Source organism: Trichechus manatus, unplaced genomic scaffold (genome assembly GCF_000243295.1).
Source record: "Trichechus manatus latirostris isolate Lorelei unplaced genomic scaffold, TriManLat1.0 scaffold00060, whole genome shotgun sequence".
Taxonomy (NCBI): Eukaryota; Metazoa; Chordata; class Mammalia; order Sirenia; family Trichechidae; genus Trichechus; species Trichechus manatus.
This window is the reverse complement of record NW_004443996.1, coordinates 3,517,010-3,533,026: the sequence shown is the minus strand read 5'-3', so window position 1 is coordinate 3,533,026 and position 16,017 is coordinate 3,517,010. Positions and strand designations below refer to the sequence as shown.

At 35.5% G+C, this 16,017-nt stretch overlaps 1 protein-coding gene across 1 annotated transcript in view; it reads left to right on the top strand.

Annotated features, from left to right (window-relative positions):
* The window catches only part of ZNF711 (zinc finger protein 711), a 30,173-nt gene extending 22,715 nt beyond the window's left edge, over positions 1-7,458 (top strand). The window contains exons 7-10 of the mRNA XM_004378874.1: positions 1,528-1,665; positions 2,522-2,569; positions 4,157-4,300; positions 4,772-7,458. Of these exons, the coding sequence (XP_004378931.1) occupies positions 1,528-1,665; positions 2,522-2,569; positions 4,157-4,300; positions 4,772-5,949 (1,508 nt within the window). The 3' untranslated portion in view covers positions 5,950-7,458. The remainder of the gene's footprint in view (positions 1-1,527; positions 1,666-2,521; positions 2,570-4,156; positions 4,301-4,771) is intronic.
* The last annotated feature ends 8,559 nt before the right edge of the window (positions 7,459-16,017 follow it).

Sequence of the window (16,017 nt, the reverse complement as noted above, 5' to 3'; positions counted from 1 at the left end):
GTAATTTGCCCAAGATCATTCCTGTATTAAGTGGGGAAGACAGGATTTGAACTCGTATCTGTCTAACTCCACAGCCAGTGTTCTTTCTACATGACAGTGAGCACTGTCTCTGGATTCAGCAGTGGAAGGTTTAACTGGTTGTTCTCCTGTCACTGAGGGGTTAGCTGAGTAAGTATTCTTCCAGGCCATGCTACCAGGATCTTTAATTATTATGCTGTTGGTGGACTCCAAGTAGTTGCTTTCTTGAGGCTGAGTACCACAGGATGAATAAAGCTCCTCAGGTTTCCTTTCCTGCCATGCTACATGTTCCTTATGAAGACATTTCTTTCCTCTCTGCCTACTTTGTCTTCAACCTCAGTATAGGAACACAGGCCTTCTTTAGTCATCTTGCCTCGCTGAGACAAACACTACTTGGTTTGGTCCTAGAAGGGCAAGCATCACCGCTTCACTACATTACCTTGCCAGTGTGGGGCTTTACCTGTTCTGCACTCCGATCCCTACTCCTCAAGTTTCCTTCCCTAGACGCTATGAGGAGGTGAATTCCAAATCCATTTAGGAAAAGGGTTGAAGGGAAAAGATTTCTATTTGGTCTCTAAATTCTTAATTTTTACTCATGGGTCAGAAAAAGGGCGCAGTAGGAAGTGGGAGACTGAAGCTTAGATTAACTGAAACCAGAACTCCATGGGACTGTAGAAAATTTAGACCAGTGTGTCTTTCTGATTGATGGAAAGAAGGGAAGCTTAGGAGAAGGATACCCTCCGCCACATTTCTATTCTGTAGTGAATAGATGATCCCAGTGTATGAACCAAAAGCATACATTCAAGCAAATTTTTTATTTAATAGGTTATATCTAGATAGATTATTTCAAGGTAAATGTATTAAGTGGATCTCTAGGTTTAAATATTTTTCCCCTACCATAATACAAGTTTTTTTTTTTTTTAATGAACCTCACTTAATGCCTTTTTTTCCCCTCAGTAGGTACTCTTGTAAAATCCTGCCTTTGGAAGGGTGTCCACATATTCTTGAGCACCATCATTCAAGATTATTATACATATATATGTATATATGACACTAATTTTTAAAGTTTCTTTAATTACTAGTATTTGACTTTTTTATTACATGTACAGTACTGCATTTCAGTTACAGAATGTGGGATAGCATGGACCACTTTCTAGTATTGTTTCTATGGGAAATTCTTTCTGAGTATCAAAGAGCTGTCAGGTGAATTTATGGAATACCAACGCTTTATAAACTAGTAATGCCTGATGGACTGTAAAATCAGTCAGTGTATTTCAAGCGCACACGTTTTGTATAATCAAAAAGCCACTTTCATAGGCCTAGGAGAAGAATAAGTACTGTCTTAAGTGATTATCTCCTAGTGGCAGTAGCCTCAGAAAGTGCCCAATATATATATATTAAATTAACGAAATTGAAATCTTGACAGTTGAAAGATTTAAATTGTTTGGAATTTTTACCCATTTATTAAATATTTGGGGTTATAAACAAACAATTATTTCTAAAATTTAGGTTGCGCTGAAATAGCAGATGAAGTTTACATGGAAGTCATTGTAGGGGAAGAGGAAGGAACTTCTCTCTCTGAGACACAGCTTGAGGACTCTGATGTTAATAAAACAGTTGTCCCTGTTGTCTGGGCTGCGGCATATGGTAGGACACTGGTATTTTTTCACCCGATAAGTACATAATATATGTATTTGATCAGCCTTTATCAATTGGTGGCTAATGCCACCATAAGTTGGCTAATATAATAAAATGTTTTACTGTGGACTAATTCATCTCTAGTTACTTTACGTGATTTTCCTACCACATAGCTGGTATTATTTAAAATGAACCTTGCTTAATGCATTGTGTTTTTCAGTAGGGTCTATTTTAAATCCTACCTTAATAAGTGAGTGCCATAAAAAATTTTATTTTCCTAAAATAGGAATATGCTTTGAAAATTGATCCTTCCCCCTTTGGAAAAACTTATTTCATGTATTAAAGACAGAGATAATAAGATTTTGGGATTTTTAAAAGGAACAGAAATCCAGATGTGCCCTTTTAGAAAGTATGTAATGGAAGGTAAATTTATCAAGTTATATATTTTTCTTTCTCTTTATTTTATCTCCTTCCTAGTTAATTGATTATGTAGTCTACCCTTTAGTTTGAAAAAAATTGGTGTTCAAATGCATTAATTTATCTTAACTTGGTTCTCTCAAAGTTTCATTCATTCACCAGCCATTTATTGAGCATCTTCAATGTTGGGGATACACTGCAGAAATATCTACCCAGTTTTCATTTAAAGTAAGACTGTTCTAGATGGTAACATTTCCAAGGATGCTGACAGCAGCCCTTATTTTCAGTGTATGAAATTATCTAATCTATGAGAGTGGAAGAACTCAACAAAAAATTTTTAATAGAAGGGATGGTGGTCAAAATAAGATTTTGTAGATTAAGATGTGATCCGCTAATAATCATCATAATCAGCATATCAGTTTTTTAATTAGCCTTTTTTTTTTTTTAGGAGATGAAAGAAGAGTTTCCCGAAGGTACGAAGACTGTCAAGCATCAGGTGAGAGAGCATTATATATGAAATATAAGTTAACTATCTAGTTTTACACTGTTTGGTAAATGAAGAGTAATTAGTTTGTGTATAGAGATACTTTGACTGGACTCTTGCCTGGTCAGACCTAACTAGTTAGTTACATAGTAGTTTGCCTCTTTTGAGAATTGATTGATTTATATGCAGACATAAAGTGTGTTAATCTGTGGATGCAGCTCATTTTAGACTTACCTCAAGATACAAGTATCAGGCAAACTTACCTCAGGATATATAAAAGGCTTTTATGAAAACAAATATAAAATAGAAATTATTTCACAGAAAAATAAAAATTGTTGAAGATGTTAACCACTTTTTAAAGTCTTTCTAAGGGTGGAACTGTGGTTCTTAATTTTCCTGGTAAACTGTAGATTTATATTACTGTTAATATAAAACCCATGTGTCAGCTTAATTTCTCTGGGTTTTAATAAACTTCTTATAGTACTAGTCTGTTGACAGTTCTTTTTTATTCCGTAAGTGAAGAGACTTTTTAATCACTGAAGTTTCTGATTTTTCTGTTTCTACCCTTGGAAAGTATTTGATTCTTTAAATTTAAATAGATTTCAGAGGAATCAATTAGAGAATCATACATATCACAGCCATATAAGCTAAACTGACATTTTTGTAGTCTTACATTTCAAAACTAAATTGCATAACACTAAGACACATCTTTAAGAACTAGAATTTTATTAATAACTATTCTGCATTCATTGACCCCTTTAAAATTGTGGTAAATTGTGTACCACATCTATTTTAAAAACCCGTGGCCGTCGAGCCAGTTCCAACTCATAGCGACCCTATAGGACAGAGTAGAACTGCCCCATAGGGTTTCCAAGGAATGGCTGGCTGGTGGATTCGAACTGCTGACCTTTTGGTTAGCAGCCGAATGCCTGACTACTGTGCCACATCTATTTTAACCCCCCAAAATTAATTTTAATACTTGATGGAGCCCTGGTGGTGTAGTGGTTAAGAGCTACTGCTGCTAACCATAAAGTCAGCAGTTTGAATCCACCAGCCATTCCTTAGAAACCTTATGGGGCAGTTCTACCCTGTCCTATAGCGTCGCTGTGAGTCGGAATCAACTCAGTAGCAATGGGTTTGGTTTTTTTTTTTAAATACTTGATACTTTTCACATTAAGTAAATAATTCTAAAGCATATGTAGAAGAGATCTGTTTTGTTATACATTACGCATAGTCACCATGATGATATTGGTTCACTGATGTATGTATATTTTTTTAAAATCTCTTTAATTTCATCAGCCTTCATTGGTGAGAATTGGTCTGTTGCCAAGATTGTGCTTATCTTATGTTAATTTACCTAATCAGTTTATTCCATCAGGGTGAATAAACTGGGATAGTTTAAAGTTAATTTCAGGTAGTCTGTTCTTTAAAATGCATGGACGTGTGTGTGTGAGAGAGAATATGAATAGGAATATGGGTATACTTTGTGAAATTTATTGCCACAAGGGCAACTTGGTGCTATGTCATCTCCAGTAATTCATCTAACCAAAACCAGAAAAGGACAAATATGTGTAGTTTAATGATGTATCAAATTTTCAGGAAATAGTTTGGACTCAGCACTAGAAAACAGAAGTAGCACAGCAGCACAGTACCTTCAAATTTGTGATAGCATTAATACGAATAAAGTACTTAAACAGAAAGCCAAGAAGAGGAGAAGGGGAGAAACAAGGCAGTGGCAAACAGGTAAAATGCTTTGCTTTATGAACATTGTAATGATTTGAGATGTGGAAGCATTTTTTGGTAATTGAAGAAAAAATCAGTTCCAGTGTAGTCCTACTCCATTGTTTCTGTCTGTGTATGGTATAGGTGATTTTTTTTTTAAGTATGTGACTGGTATGTAGTAAAACTTTTTGCTTTTTACTCAAAAGATGTTTTTAAAGAGAATTTTCAGGTTGGTTCAACAATAAAGGGCACCTGTTTCTGGTTTTCAAAGTGCTCGTGATACAACATTTTGGCAGGTGAGCCCTATAGTAGAGTGCTTCTCATTACTTTTCAGTGAGCTAGTTTGTTATAAATTGCTTTTAAAGTACATTTTTATCTTACAGGATTTTATAGTGCTCATACAGTAAGTGTCAGCTAATTTTAGTACCTTTGTTATAAAACCGTTTAAAGTAGTCTTTGACCAAATGTTATAACCTCCTTTTTTTTATCTAGCGGTTATAATAGGTCCTGATGGACAGCCCTTGACAGTATACCCTTGCCACATTTGCACAAAAAAGTTTAAATCCAGGGGATTCTTGAAAAGACACATGAAAAACCATCCTGATCATTTGATGAGAAAAAAATATCAGTGTACAGACTGTGACTTTACAACTAACAAGAAAGTGAGTTTTCACAACCACTTAGAAAGCCATAAGCTTATAAACAAAGTTGACAAAACCCATGAATTTACAGAATACACGCGAAGATACAGAGAGGCTAGTCCACTGAGTTCAAATAAACTTATATTAAGAGACAAGGAGCCCAAGATGCACAAGTGCAAATATTGTGACTATGAAACTGCAGAACAAGGTCTATTGAACAGACATTTGCTGGCTGTTCACAGCAAAAATTTTCCTCATGTTTGTGTTGAGTGTGGGAAGGGCTTTCGACATCCTTCTGAACTAAAGAAGCATATGAGAACCCATACTGGTGAGAAGCCATATCAGTGTCAGTACTGTGTCTTCAGGTGTGCAGATCAATCAAATCTGAAAACTCACATTAAGTCTAAACATGGTAACAATTTACCGTATAAATGTGAGCACTGTCCCCAAGCATTTGGTGATGAGAGGGAACTTCAGCGACATCTGGATTTGTTTCAAGGACACAAGACACACCAGTGTCCTCATTGTGACCATAAAAGCACCAACTCAAGTGACCTTAAGCGGCACATCATATCTGTCCATACTAAGGATTTTCCTCACAAATGTGAGGTGTGTGAGAAAGGTTTCCATCGTCCTTCTGAGCTCAAAAAGCATAGTGATATCCATAAGGGTAGGAAGATTCATCAGTGTAGGCACTGTGACTTTAAAACATCAGATCCATTTATTCTTAGTGGGCATATCCTTTCAGTTCATACTAAGGATCAGTCATTGAAGTGTAAAAGGTGCAAGAGAGGGTTCAGACAACAAAATGAGCTCAAGAAGCATATGAAGACCCATACTGGAAGGAAGATCTACCAGTGTGAGTATTGTGAATATAGTACTACAGATGCATCTGGCTTTAAACGACATGTGATTTCAATACATACAAAAGACTATCCACACAGGTGTGAATTCTGCAAGAAGGGATTCCGAAGACCATCAGAAAAAAATCAACATATTATGAGGCACCACAAGGAGGCTCTTATGTAGTAAGATCAATATGAAGAAAAAGCTATTTAGACGATACGTTAATTGGGAGGAAAATCTCACGAACTGTTTCATCTGGTTTCAAAGCTTGATATTAAATCATAACTTTACATTCTTTGTATTAAAGATCTTAAAATATTTGAATTGACAGGGGTCTCACAGCCCTTTGAAAATTAAAGAATTTAAGAAGCACCATAGAATGGTTGCAGAAAACTTGCGTTTATTTAACAGTATTATATGCATAGTTAAACTACAGAGGGGAAAAGCAAAGACTCTACTTTATTTGGTTGATCATACTAGAGACAAATGTTTCTGAAATGAAAATACATATTGAGTTTAACAATGCTTTGCTGTGGCAAGCACGCCTCAATTTTATGCAATTTTAGAAATAGTGTAGGGAAATAAAATGTGGTCATCCATCAGTCACTTAGTCATTGAGCCGTTTATCTTTTACCTGGAAGTTGAATTTCAGAACTGGCGAAAGTTTTGTGTATTCATTTTTAAAAATTTCACTGGAAAAGTTTAGATTAATTCATTACTGTTTAAAAAAGAATTTCAGAGCTGCTAATATTTTATCGCAGGATAGGATGTTTAAAATACAGCATTCTGTGATGAAGTCTAAGGATTATGTGTATATATATATATTCACATATATATATATTTCCCTTTTATCGGATGTTCCAAGTTGATGTTCAGTATGGCATATATGACAAAGACTATATTTGAGTCAAATGTGGCTTTCTAAAATACAGGCAACAGTAGAGTTGCAAGGTCGGCACTATATTTCCTAATGATATAAAGAATAAATTGAGAGAACACAGTTTTCTTAAATATTCTAATGTTTAAAGATTTTTTAGAACAGTCTTAGCAAGTATGATTGTTCTAGTCTTACTCTAATGTTTAAAGGTGCAATTTTATGCCATTATTGAAAATTTTGATTTTTAAAATCTATATACCATATTATTAACATGCGTTTTCAATATAAGGCAGTATTTATCAGACAATATGCTGCCAAGAGAGTTTGGAGGTGATTATTCAGTTTACAGTGTATAAATTTAAAATATGCATCCCTTTAACAACACTTTGTGTTAGCATGCTGCAAATCAAAATGGCGCTTAATATAACAAGCTGGTTTAGGGCAATTTAATGAAAATCCTGTTCATAAATGTAATGCATATGATGTGTACTTTTAAAGTTTTAGTTGCTTCATGTTTACACTCAGCTATTCAACATAATTAACATGTAATTTTACTTCATGCTATATTGTGGTTTTGTGTTTTAAATAATGTTCACCTTTCTGTTGCACCAGATAGGAATCAGTTCCTTGAGAATAAATTTTTTTATCTTTCTTAACTTCAGAATATTAAATTTGGGAAATCTATGAAAATTGTGTGTTATGTGGCTGTAAATGATGTACACGCTGTAAAATAAGATTGTCACTGTTATGTGGGATTATTATTTTAAATGTTACTCATTGAAATGAGCATACAATAAAATGCATTTATTGCACTTCAAGGTTTTATGAGTTTATTTAAAGCTGTGTTGTAATGTTGTTCACTCTTTATTAAAATACTTTTCACTTAAAGTTGTTCTTAGGTAATTGGTCCTTTTTTTAAACATGTTCTTGAATTTTGTGCTTTGACAACAACATGAACTAGTAGTTCAGACAATTATGATGACTATGGCATGATTATCTCTCAAGAATGTATGTCCTAAGGTGCACACTTTAAAACCTTGGATTTTGTATTGAAGAGAAATTTTGAAAATTTTTAACTTGCCTAAATAACACAATCCTCAGAAATGAATACATCAGATGATATTCTTGATATGTATTTAAAGGGAAAAATATTGAATCTAAGTATTTGGGAAAGATTTCTGAAAACTAACATAAAAATCTACATAAAAGATCTCTGTAAACTAACACAAAACACACTGTTAATATTCAAACCAGTCAGCATTCAATAAATTCATGTACCTAGGTATATAGCATTATTACTTAAAACTCTGTCAGTGGGTTACTAATTATTCTTTAATAATCAATAACAGAAAAAGGAGAAATCTATTAGCTGTTACATGTTAAGGAGCCCTGGTGGTGCAATGGTTAAGCGCTCGGCTGCTAACCGAACGATTGGTGGTTTGAACCCAGCAGCTCCTCAGGAGAAAGATCTGGCATTCTGCTCCCATAAAGATTACAACCAAGAAAACCCCATGGGGCAGGTCTACTCTGCCACATGGGATCACCGTGGGTTGGAATCTACTCAGTGGCACCCAACAACAACATTACATGTTAGACCAATGAGTTTCAAACTTTAATGTGTATATAGTTGTTTTTTTTTTTTAAATGCAGATTCTGATTCAGTAGGTGTGAGGTGGAGCCTAGGAGCCCTAGTGACACGGTGGTTAAGAGCTCAGCTGTAACCAAAAGGTCAGCAGTTCGAATCCACGAGCTGTTCCATGGAAACCCCATGAGGCAGCTCTGCTCTGTCCTGTAGGGTCACTATGAGTTGGAATCAACTCACCAGCAATGGGTTTGGTTTTTTGGGGCGGGGTGGAGCTTAAGATTCAGCATTTTTAGTGAGTTCCCGTGCAATGCCACTATAGTAGTAAGGTGTTAGACAAAAGCCCCCAGTGTAATTCTGGTACACTTCAGCAACTTTGCTTATACAGATAGCTATGGGTGAGGGAGTGGAGACAATTCTTACTGAGGACGAGGCATTTGAATAAAGACCTGAATGGCAAGAAGGAACCAGTCAGGAAGATCTTGAGGAAGAGCAGTCGAGGCAGAGAAATCTGCAAACACAAATAAACTGAGGTGGGTATAAGCTTTGGCTGGACCAGGGTGTGTGAAGGGAACTGTTAAAGAGATAAGACCTGTGAAGAGTTTGAAATGGGAAGCTATTGGTGGGTTTTAAGGAACTGAGTGACATGATCTGATCTTCATCGTTAAGATCATGTGGAGACTGAGGAATGTATCCTAGAGGAAAACAGGGAGGTATGTTGAGAGATTATTCCAGTTGTTCACTAGTGCAGTGGAGCTAGTGAAAAGTAGATAAATTTCCTTTTTTAAAACTTAATTTGTTGTTGAGAATACACACAGCAAAACGTTCACCAATTCAATAGATTCTGCATGTACAAATCGGTGACACTGATTACATTATTCAAGTTGTGCACCTTATATCACCCTCCTTTTCAGAGTTGCTCCCCCATTGACAAACTACTGCCTCCTAAGGTTCTTAGCTAATCTTCTGAGTTGCTGTTGTCAATTTGATCCCATATAGATAGGTTTTAAAAGAGCGTAACGCTCAAGGAAAACGTTCTTTACTAAAGGAAAACTTGTGTGCTTTTAAGAGACTTCAGGGGATATTTTTGGTTTAAGGTTTTAAGATTATCTCAGGGCAGTTGTTTGTTTCAGGGGTTCATCCAGCCTTCATGGCTCCAGAAAGTCTGGATTCCATAAGAATTTGAAATTGTGTTCTGCATTTCTCCCCTTTTGATCAGGATTCTTTTATATACTCTTTGATCAAAATGTTCAGTGATGGTACCCAGGTTCATCGAGTTCTGGTCTCAGGGCAGAGGAGGCAGTTGTTCATGGAGGCAGTTACCCACACATCGATTTTCCTCCTATTCCTCACGCTCCTTCCTCTGTTGCTCCAGGCAAATAGAGACCAACTCTGTTGTGCCTTGGATGGCAGCTTGCAAGCTTTTAAGACCCCAGGCACTACACAGTGAACTAGGAGATGGAAGTACTAAACATGGTAACTAGGCCAGGTAACTGGCATGTCCCATGAAACCATGATCCTAAACCTCCAAACCAAGGAACCAGATCCCATAAGGTGTTTGGTTGTACATAAGCAGCCGCAGCGGCATCTATCACACAACTTTTGCCAATTCAACCTTTTTATAGGTGTGCAGCTTACATCAATTACAACAATTGGCTGTGCAATCGTACCCTTAATCTACAATTTTTCCATCACTATAAACTGGTACTCAGTGCTCCATAAACAATACCCCCCCCCCGTTTTGCCCTCCCTGCCACCCCTGGGAACCACTAATAAACTTCAGTCTTGATACATTTGCCTCTTCTTTTTATATAAGTGATGTCATACAATATTTGTCCTTTTGTAATTGACTTGTTTCTCTTAGCATAATGTCTTCAAGCTCCATCTATATTGTGTATGTGTCAAGACTTCATTTCTCTTACTGACAGTAGTATTCCATTGTATGTAGCACATTTTTTCTATTCATGTGTTGATGGGTATTTAGGTTGTTCCCACCTTTGGCTATTGTGAATAGTGCTGCAACGAATATTGGTGTACAAGTATCTGTTTGAGTCTCTGCTTTGAATTCTTTTGGGAAGAATTCCTAGGAGTGGAACTTCGCGGTCATACGGTAGTTCTATATTAAGTTTTTTGAGGAACCGCCACACTGTTTTCCACAATAGCTGTACCATTTTGCATTTCCACCAGCAATGGGTAAATGTTCCAATTTCTTCACATCCTTGCCAACATTTGTTATTTTCTGTTTTGTTTTTATCTTAGCCATCCTAGTGGAAGTGAAATGGTAACTCATTGTAGTTTTGATTTGCATCTCTCTGATGGCTAATGACATTGAGCATCTTTTCATGTGTTTGATGGCCATTTGAATGTTCTTTTTGGTGAAATGTCTATTCAAGTCCTTTGCGCAGTTTATGATTGGGTTGTTTGTCTTTTTGGTGTTAAGTTGTCAAGGTTTTACATGTATTTTGGTTATTACATTCTTATCCAATACTATGGTTTCTAAAGATATTCTCGCAGTTGGTAGCTTGTCTTTTCACCTTTTTGGTGAAGTCTTTTGATGAACAAAAGTGTTTAATTTTTATACGGTCCCATTTATCTTTTACTGTTTGTGCTTTTGTTATTATATGAGATAATCCATTGTTAAGGGTAGGCCTGACAGCATTACCCCTGCATTTTCTTCTAAATTTTATGAATTTTAGATTGCACATTTATGGTTTTAGATTGCACATTTAGGTCCTTAATCCATTTTGAATTTGTGTATATTGTGAAGCATGGATCCTGTTTCATTTTTCTTCATGTGGAAATCCAATTTTTCCAACATCATTTATTGCAGAGACTCTTCTTTCCCCATCAAATGTACTTAGCAGCCTTGTCAAAAAGCAGTTGACCATAGATGTGTGGGTTTATTTCTGGACTTTCTATTCCATTGGTCATTTGTCCATTGTTATACCAGTACCAGGCTGTTTTGATTACTGTAGCTGTATAATACATTTTAAAATAAGGAAGTGTGAGTCCTCCTACTTTGTTCTTCTCTTTCAACATTGCTTTAGCTATTCAGGCCTAGATATATTTTCTTATCTTTCATGTATAAATTGGGCCTAGAAAACCTCAGTTCGGGTAGAACAAATATGAATTTAGTCCTTGTTACAAACAAAAGACTGGCTTAAAAAACAAATAATGATTTTATTGGCACAGACATCCTCTTTTTGCCAAAACAGATTTCACCTAAAAAAGGTAGTTCTGCAGGTCAAAGTACCTTCATGATAAGGAGAAATAATTTGGAAATTACAGAAAAAGCTTTTTTTTTTTTCCCAGAGCAGTTCAGGGCCATTATGTGGGGATAGGCTTGTTTCATTGTCACTTTTTCTAAATGGCCTATGCCACAATGGAGAGGAAAGTATTTGGGAATTGCTACCTAAGGAGGGCCCTCAAATTAAACTCCACATGTCTCAAACTGGACAACCACCAGTTTGAACCTTGAACTGCTCTTAAAGTTATATATAAATTATATACATATATATAAAAGCCCTGGTGGCGCAGTGTTAAAGCGATTGACTCCTAAAAGTTTGGTGGTTCAACACCACCAGGGGTTCCTTGGGAGAAAGATGTGGCAGTCAGCTTCCCTAGAGATTAGCCTCGGAAACCCTATGAGGTTGCTCTGAGTTGAAATCAACTCGATGGCAGTGGGTTTTTTTTTTTTTGAGGGGGAAGGGAGGTTTTATATATATATATATATACACACACACATACAAGGAGCTCTGGTGGCTGCAGTGGTTAAGAGATTGGTTGCTAACCAAAAGGTCAGCAGTTTGAATTCACCAGCTGCTCCTTGGAAACCCTATGGGGCAGATCTACTCTGTTCTATAGGTCGCTATGAGTCAGAATCAACTCGATGGCAACAGGTTATAGAAATATATGTATTTTTATATATTTATAAATTTATATATATATAAATACACATATATATAAAACCACTTGCCATCGAGTTGATTCTGATTCATGGCAACTCCACGTGTGTCAGAATAGAACTACGAGGCCTTTTTTCTGAGGGCCACTGGGTGGGCTCAAACTTCCAACCTTTTGGTTAGCAACCAAGCGTGTTAACAATTTGCACCACCCAGGGACTCCATATATAATGAATAATATACATATTATATTTATGTATATATATAATTCATATGTCAGTATATATGCATATATACATATATGTGTATGTATATATGTGTTTATATGTATCTATATATGAATATGGTATACATATTTTTACACAAATAACACACATCTTCTGCATTTGTTCGCCAGCCACACCCTCTCCCAGTGAGGTATTTTCGTAAGTGAGGTATGCTAATTTTTTTTATAGCAACAAATGGAAGAGGATTGATCAGCATGGTGGCACTTGTGTGGATGCCTTGTGGGGGGAGGGCGCTGCTGGCAAACAAACACACAGAGGGTGCATGTTTTTTGCATAAAAATGTGTGTGTGTGTATGTGTGTGTACATATATATATGTATATATATATCAAATAATGAATCCCTGTACACCCATCATCCAGCTTCAACAATTATCACCTCATGGCCAATCTTGTTTCATTTATATTCTGCCTCACTTCTCCCTTTATCTACCTACCTGAATAATTTATTTTGAAGGATGCAAATAATGCTTTATGGAATCATGTTTGAAACAAGTGAGTTATGGGACTTAGAAGACGAGTTTTGTAAGCAATTTTAATTTAAAGCAGAAATCTACATCAACTGGAGTTTATGTTAAAGTGGGTGTCTCTAGTAGTCCAGGAGAGAGGGGAGTGTGTTTTTTTGTTTTTGTTTTTACATTGTTTTAATTAGGGTGCTGCTTGTTAGTGCTGACATGAACGTTCACAGTAGGATAACTTCCTGGAAGAAACAGACAGCTAAGCTAAATTTCTTCCTACACATTTCCTACTTGAACTTCCACAAAGGCCATACAGATACTTCATGTACTTTATTTAGACACAAATTCCTTTGCATTCCTTTGCACAGTCTCCATTTTATTTGACAAATATAAGGAGAAAACACAGTGGAATAGAAATTAGATAAGCAGGTATTCCTCACGTGACAATATCTTTGCAGTTTTCAGAGATAAGTTGTATGAAACTTGTGAGAACAAAATCACTGCTATTTTCATTGATCTTAATCACTAATTGAAAAATGCATATATTTAAATGGTAATCATTACATAACAACCCTCTATACCATTAAATTTTGTATTAGAGTTTAAAAAAATTTGCAATTAATAATAAAGACCTTGTTATGACCCCCATCACTATGCATGGAGCAAGTGAGCCAATGTAGTGCTGACTTCTTAACTTCCCCAAATTTTAAACACTGCTATTTTTGTCATTTGGAATATTTTGGAAAAGTCACACCTATTCTACTTTTCAAACAGTAGTGTTAGTGGTTAAATCTAATAAAAACTTCCATTTGTATCATTTGCAATGGGTAGATAATATGACATACGTTTGTTACAGTTACATATATAGTAGTTAGCAGAGGTTAAACTGCTCTGTTGAGCCTACACCAAAAGAAAAAATATGTAAGGAGTATAGTTCATGAAAAATACTAACATTTTCTATCACAAAATATTGATAAAAGTGGAATCTATCAATTTATGTTGTGGCGCTTAAATTTTAGGCAAAGTATTAAGATAAGTTTTTAACTTCATAGCAAGACCTATTTGATATTTCTATAAAAGAATATTAAAAGCATTTTCTCTTTAAGGTTTAATCTTTATAGTGCTCATCTGTTTCTATCTTAACATTTTCTTAGTATAATGATTATTAGAATATGATTATAAGGCATGACAGAATTCTATATAGATATTTGCAGAGATATTTCAGTGCAAAATATCATCCACTGTAATCTTAATATAGGTGTTGTCTTAATAGTTTTTCAAATGTAAATGTTAATTTTTGCTAAATGTTAATTTTAGCCATAGGGGTTGAAATTAAGAAATTTCATTCTTCTAATGTATTTAGAAGTATTGCGTTCACTTTGTAAGGTCATTAAAGCCCAATTAATAAACCAATTTCTAAGTACATTAAATATAACCTACTATAAAATCTTTCTTCCAAGTCGGGAAGATATCAAAGTATTTGTTGTTGATATTTTTATTTCTGAAGCTTTTCTTATGTCTATGTAGTATTTTAATGTTAAACTGTGTATACCAGTATAAAAAAGCCCACCTTCTTTCCACCCACCACTATCATATGGAAACCCTGGTAGTGTAGTGATTAAGAGTTTGTCTGCTAACCAAAAAAGGTTGGCAGTTTGAATCCGCCAGGTGCTGTGTTTTTAAGGAAGTGGCTGGACTAATTTGAGGGGGCCATGCTTTTAATATGCTTTGAATGAATAGATTTACCAAGGCACTGATATGTACTTAGAACCAGTATAGCATAATGTATATAATTCAGTGGATTTGGCTATTTAAAAAGATATTATCCCACTTCCCTGCTAAAAGAAATTAACCATCACCTTTGATTTAGTTATGTCTCCTCCAAGCATGTAAATAGCATGTAATAAAGCATCACCTTTGGTCACAAGGCTTAATGTGAGAAAAACAAATATAGGTTGTATATATCACACACTAGTTAAATTACTTTTGTTTCTTCAATTGTCTTTTTCCATTTTTTGTTAAAAAACACGATTTAATCTTATAGCCGAATTGAACATCTAATGTCAGAGAAAATCTTCTAATGGAATAACTCGTGTAATCTCTACCACAACAAATTAATATCTAAAAATTACCCTACCAGAAAAATAATGGGTTTTGTTCTACAATGTGTACAATCAAAGTTTAAACCAGAAGGTCCCTCTTTCAACTTGTTGCTGCATCAGATACACAAATGTGATTGAAAGGATTAAGGTCTTACAAATGGCTGGAGAAACTCATCTGCAGAACTAATCCATTCCACTAGATTCGTTGGATAGTAGCGTGGTTCAAAATTTTGATTGGCCTTTAGTGGTTGGAAAAAAGAACAACTAAAGTAATAATGCAGACACAACAAAACTTCTTTGGAGCTGTAATACATTAAAGTGGATTCTTTCATGGCTGGAAAAGAAAAAAAAAAGGTTAGTTTACAACTGGTTCATAAAAAGACATTATTCTTGTATGCGCACAGTTAGGGAAGATGATTTAAATTGATATGTATAAAACCAAAGATAATATTGCACTTTTTAGTACACTTCTATACGTATATTTGATGAAAAATTGTCTGTCCAATCTTTTATTCAAGGTATATGTTTAAAACGACTTTAAGCAGGAGGAAGGGAGGATTGAGTAGATTTCCTTCTTGATGTCATATTGAGAGTTTAAATCAAACCTAACTTGTCACCGTCATGTCCATTCCAATTCACAGCGACCCGATAGGACAGGGTAGAACTGCCCCATAGGATTTCCAAGGAATGGCTGGTGGAGTGGATTTGAACTACTGACCTTTTGGTTAGCAGCCGAGCTCTTAACCACTGTGCCACCAGGGCTCCATTTAGAGATTGGGTATGGCCAAACATCTCTAATTGTTCATAAATATGGATCTATCATCTGTGAATTTAAATATGTTTTGATTTCACTGTCAGCCTATTGGAATATCAAGTTCGATGTTTATTGCTGCACATTTTTAATGGAGAGATAATGGCTATTATTCTATAAACCTGTTGCTGTCAAGTTGATTATGACTCATAGCGGCCCTATAGCACAGAGTAAACTGCCCCGTAGGGCTCACGAGGCTGTAATCTTTACAGGAGCAGATTGCCACATCTTTCTC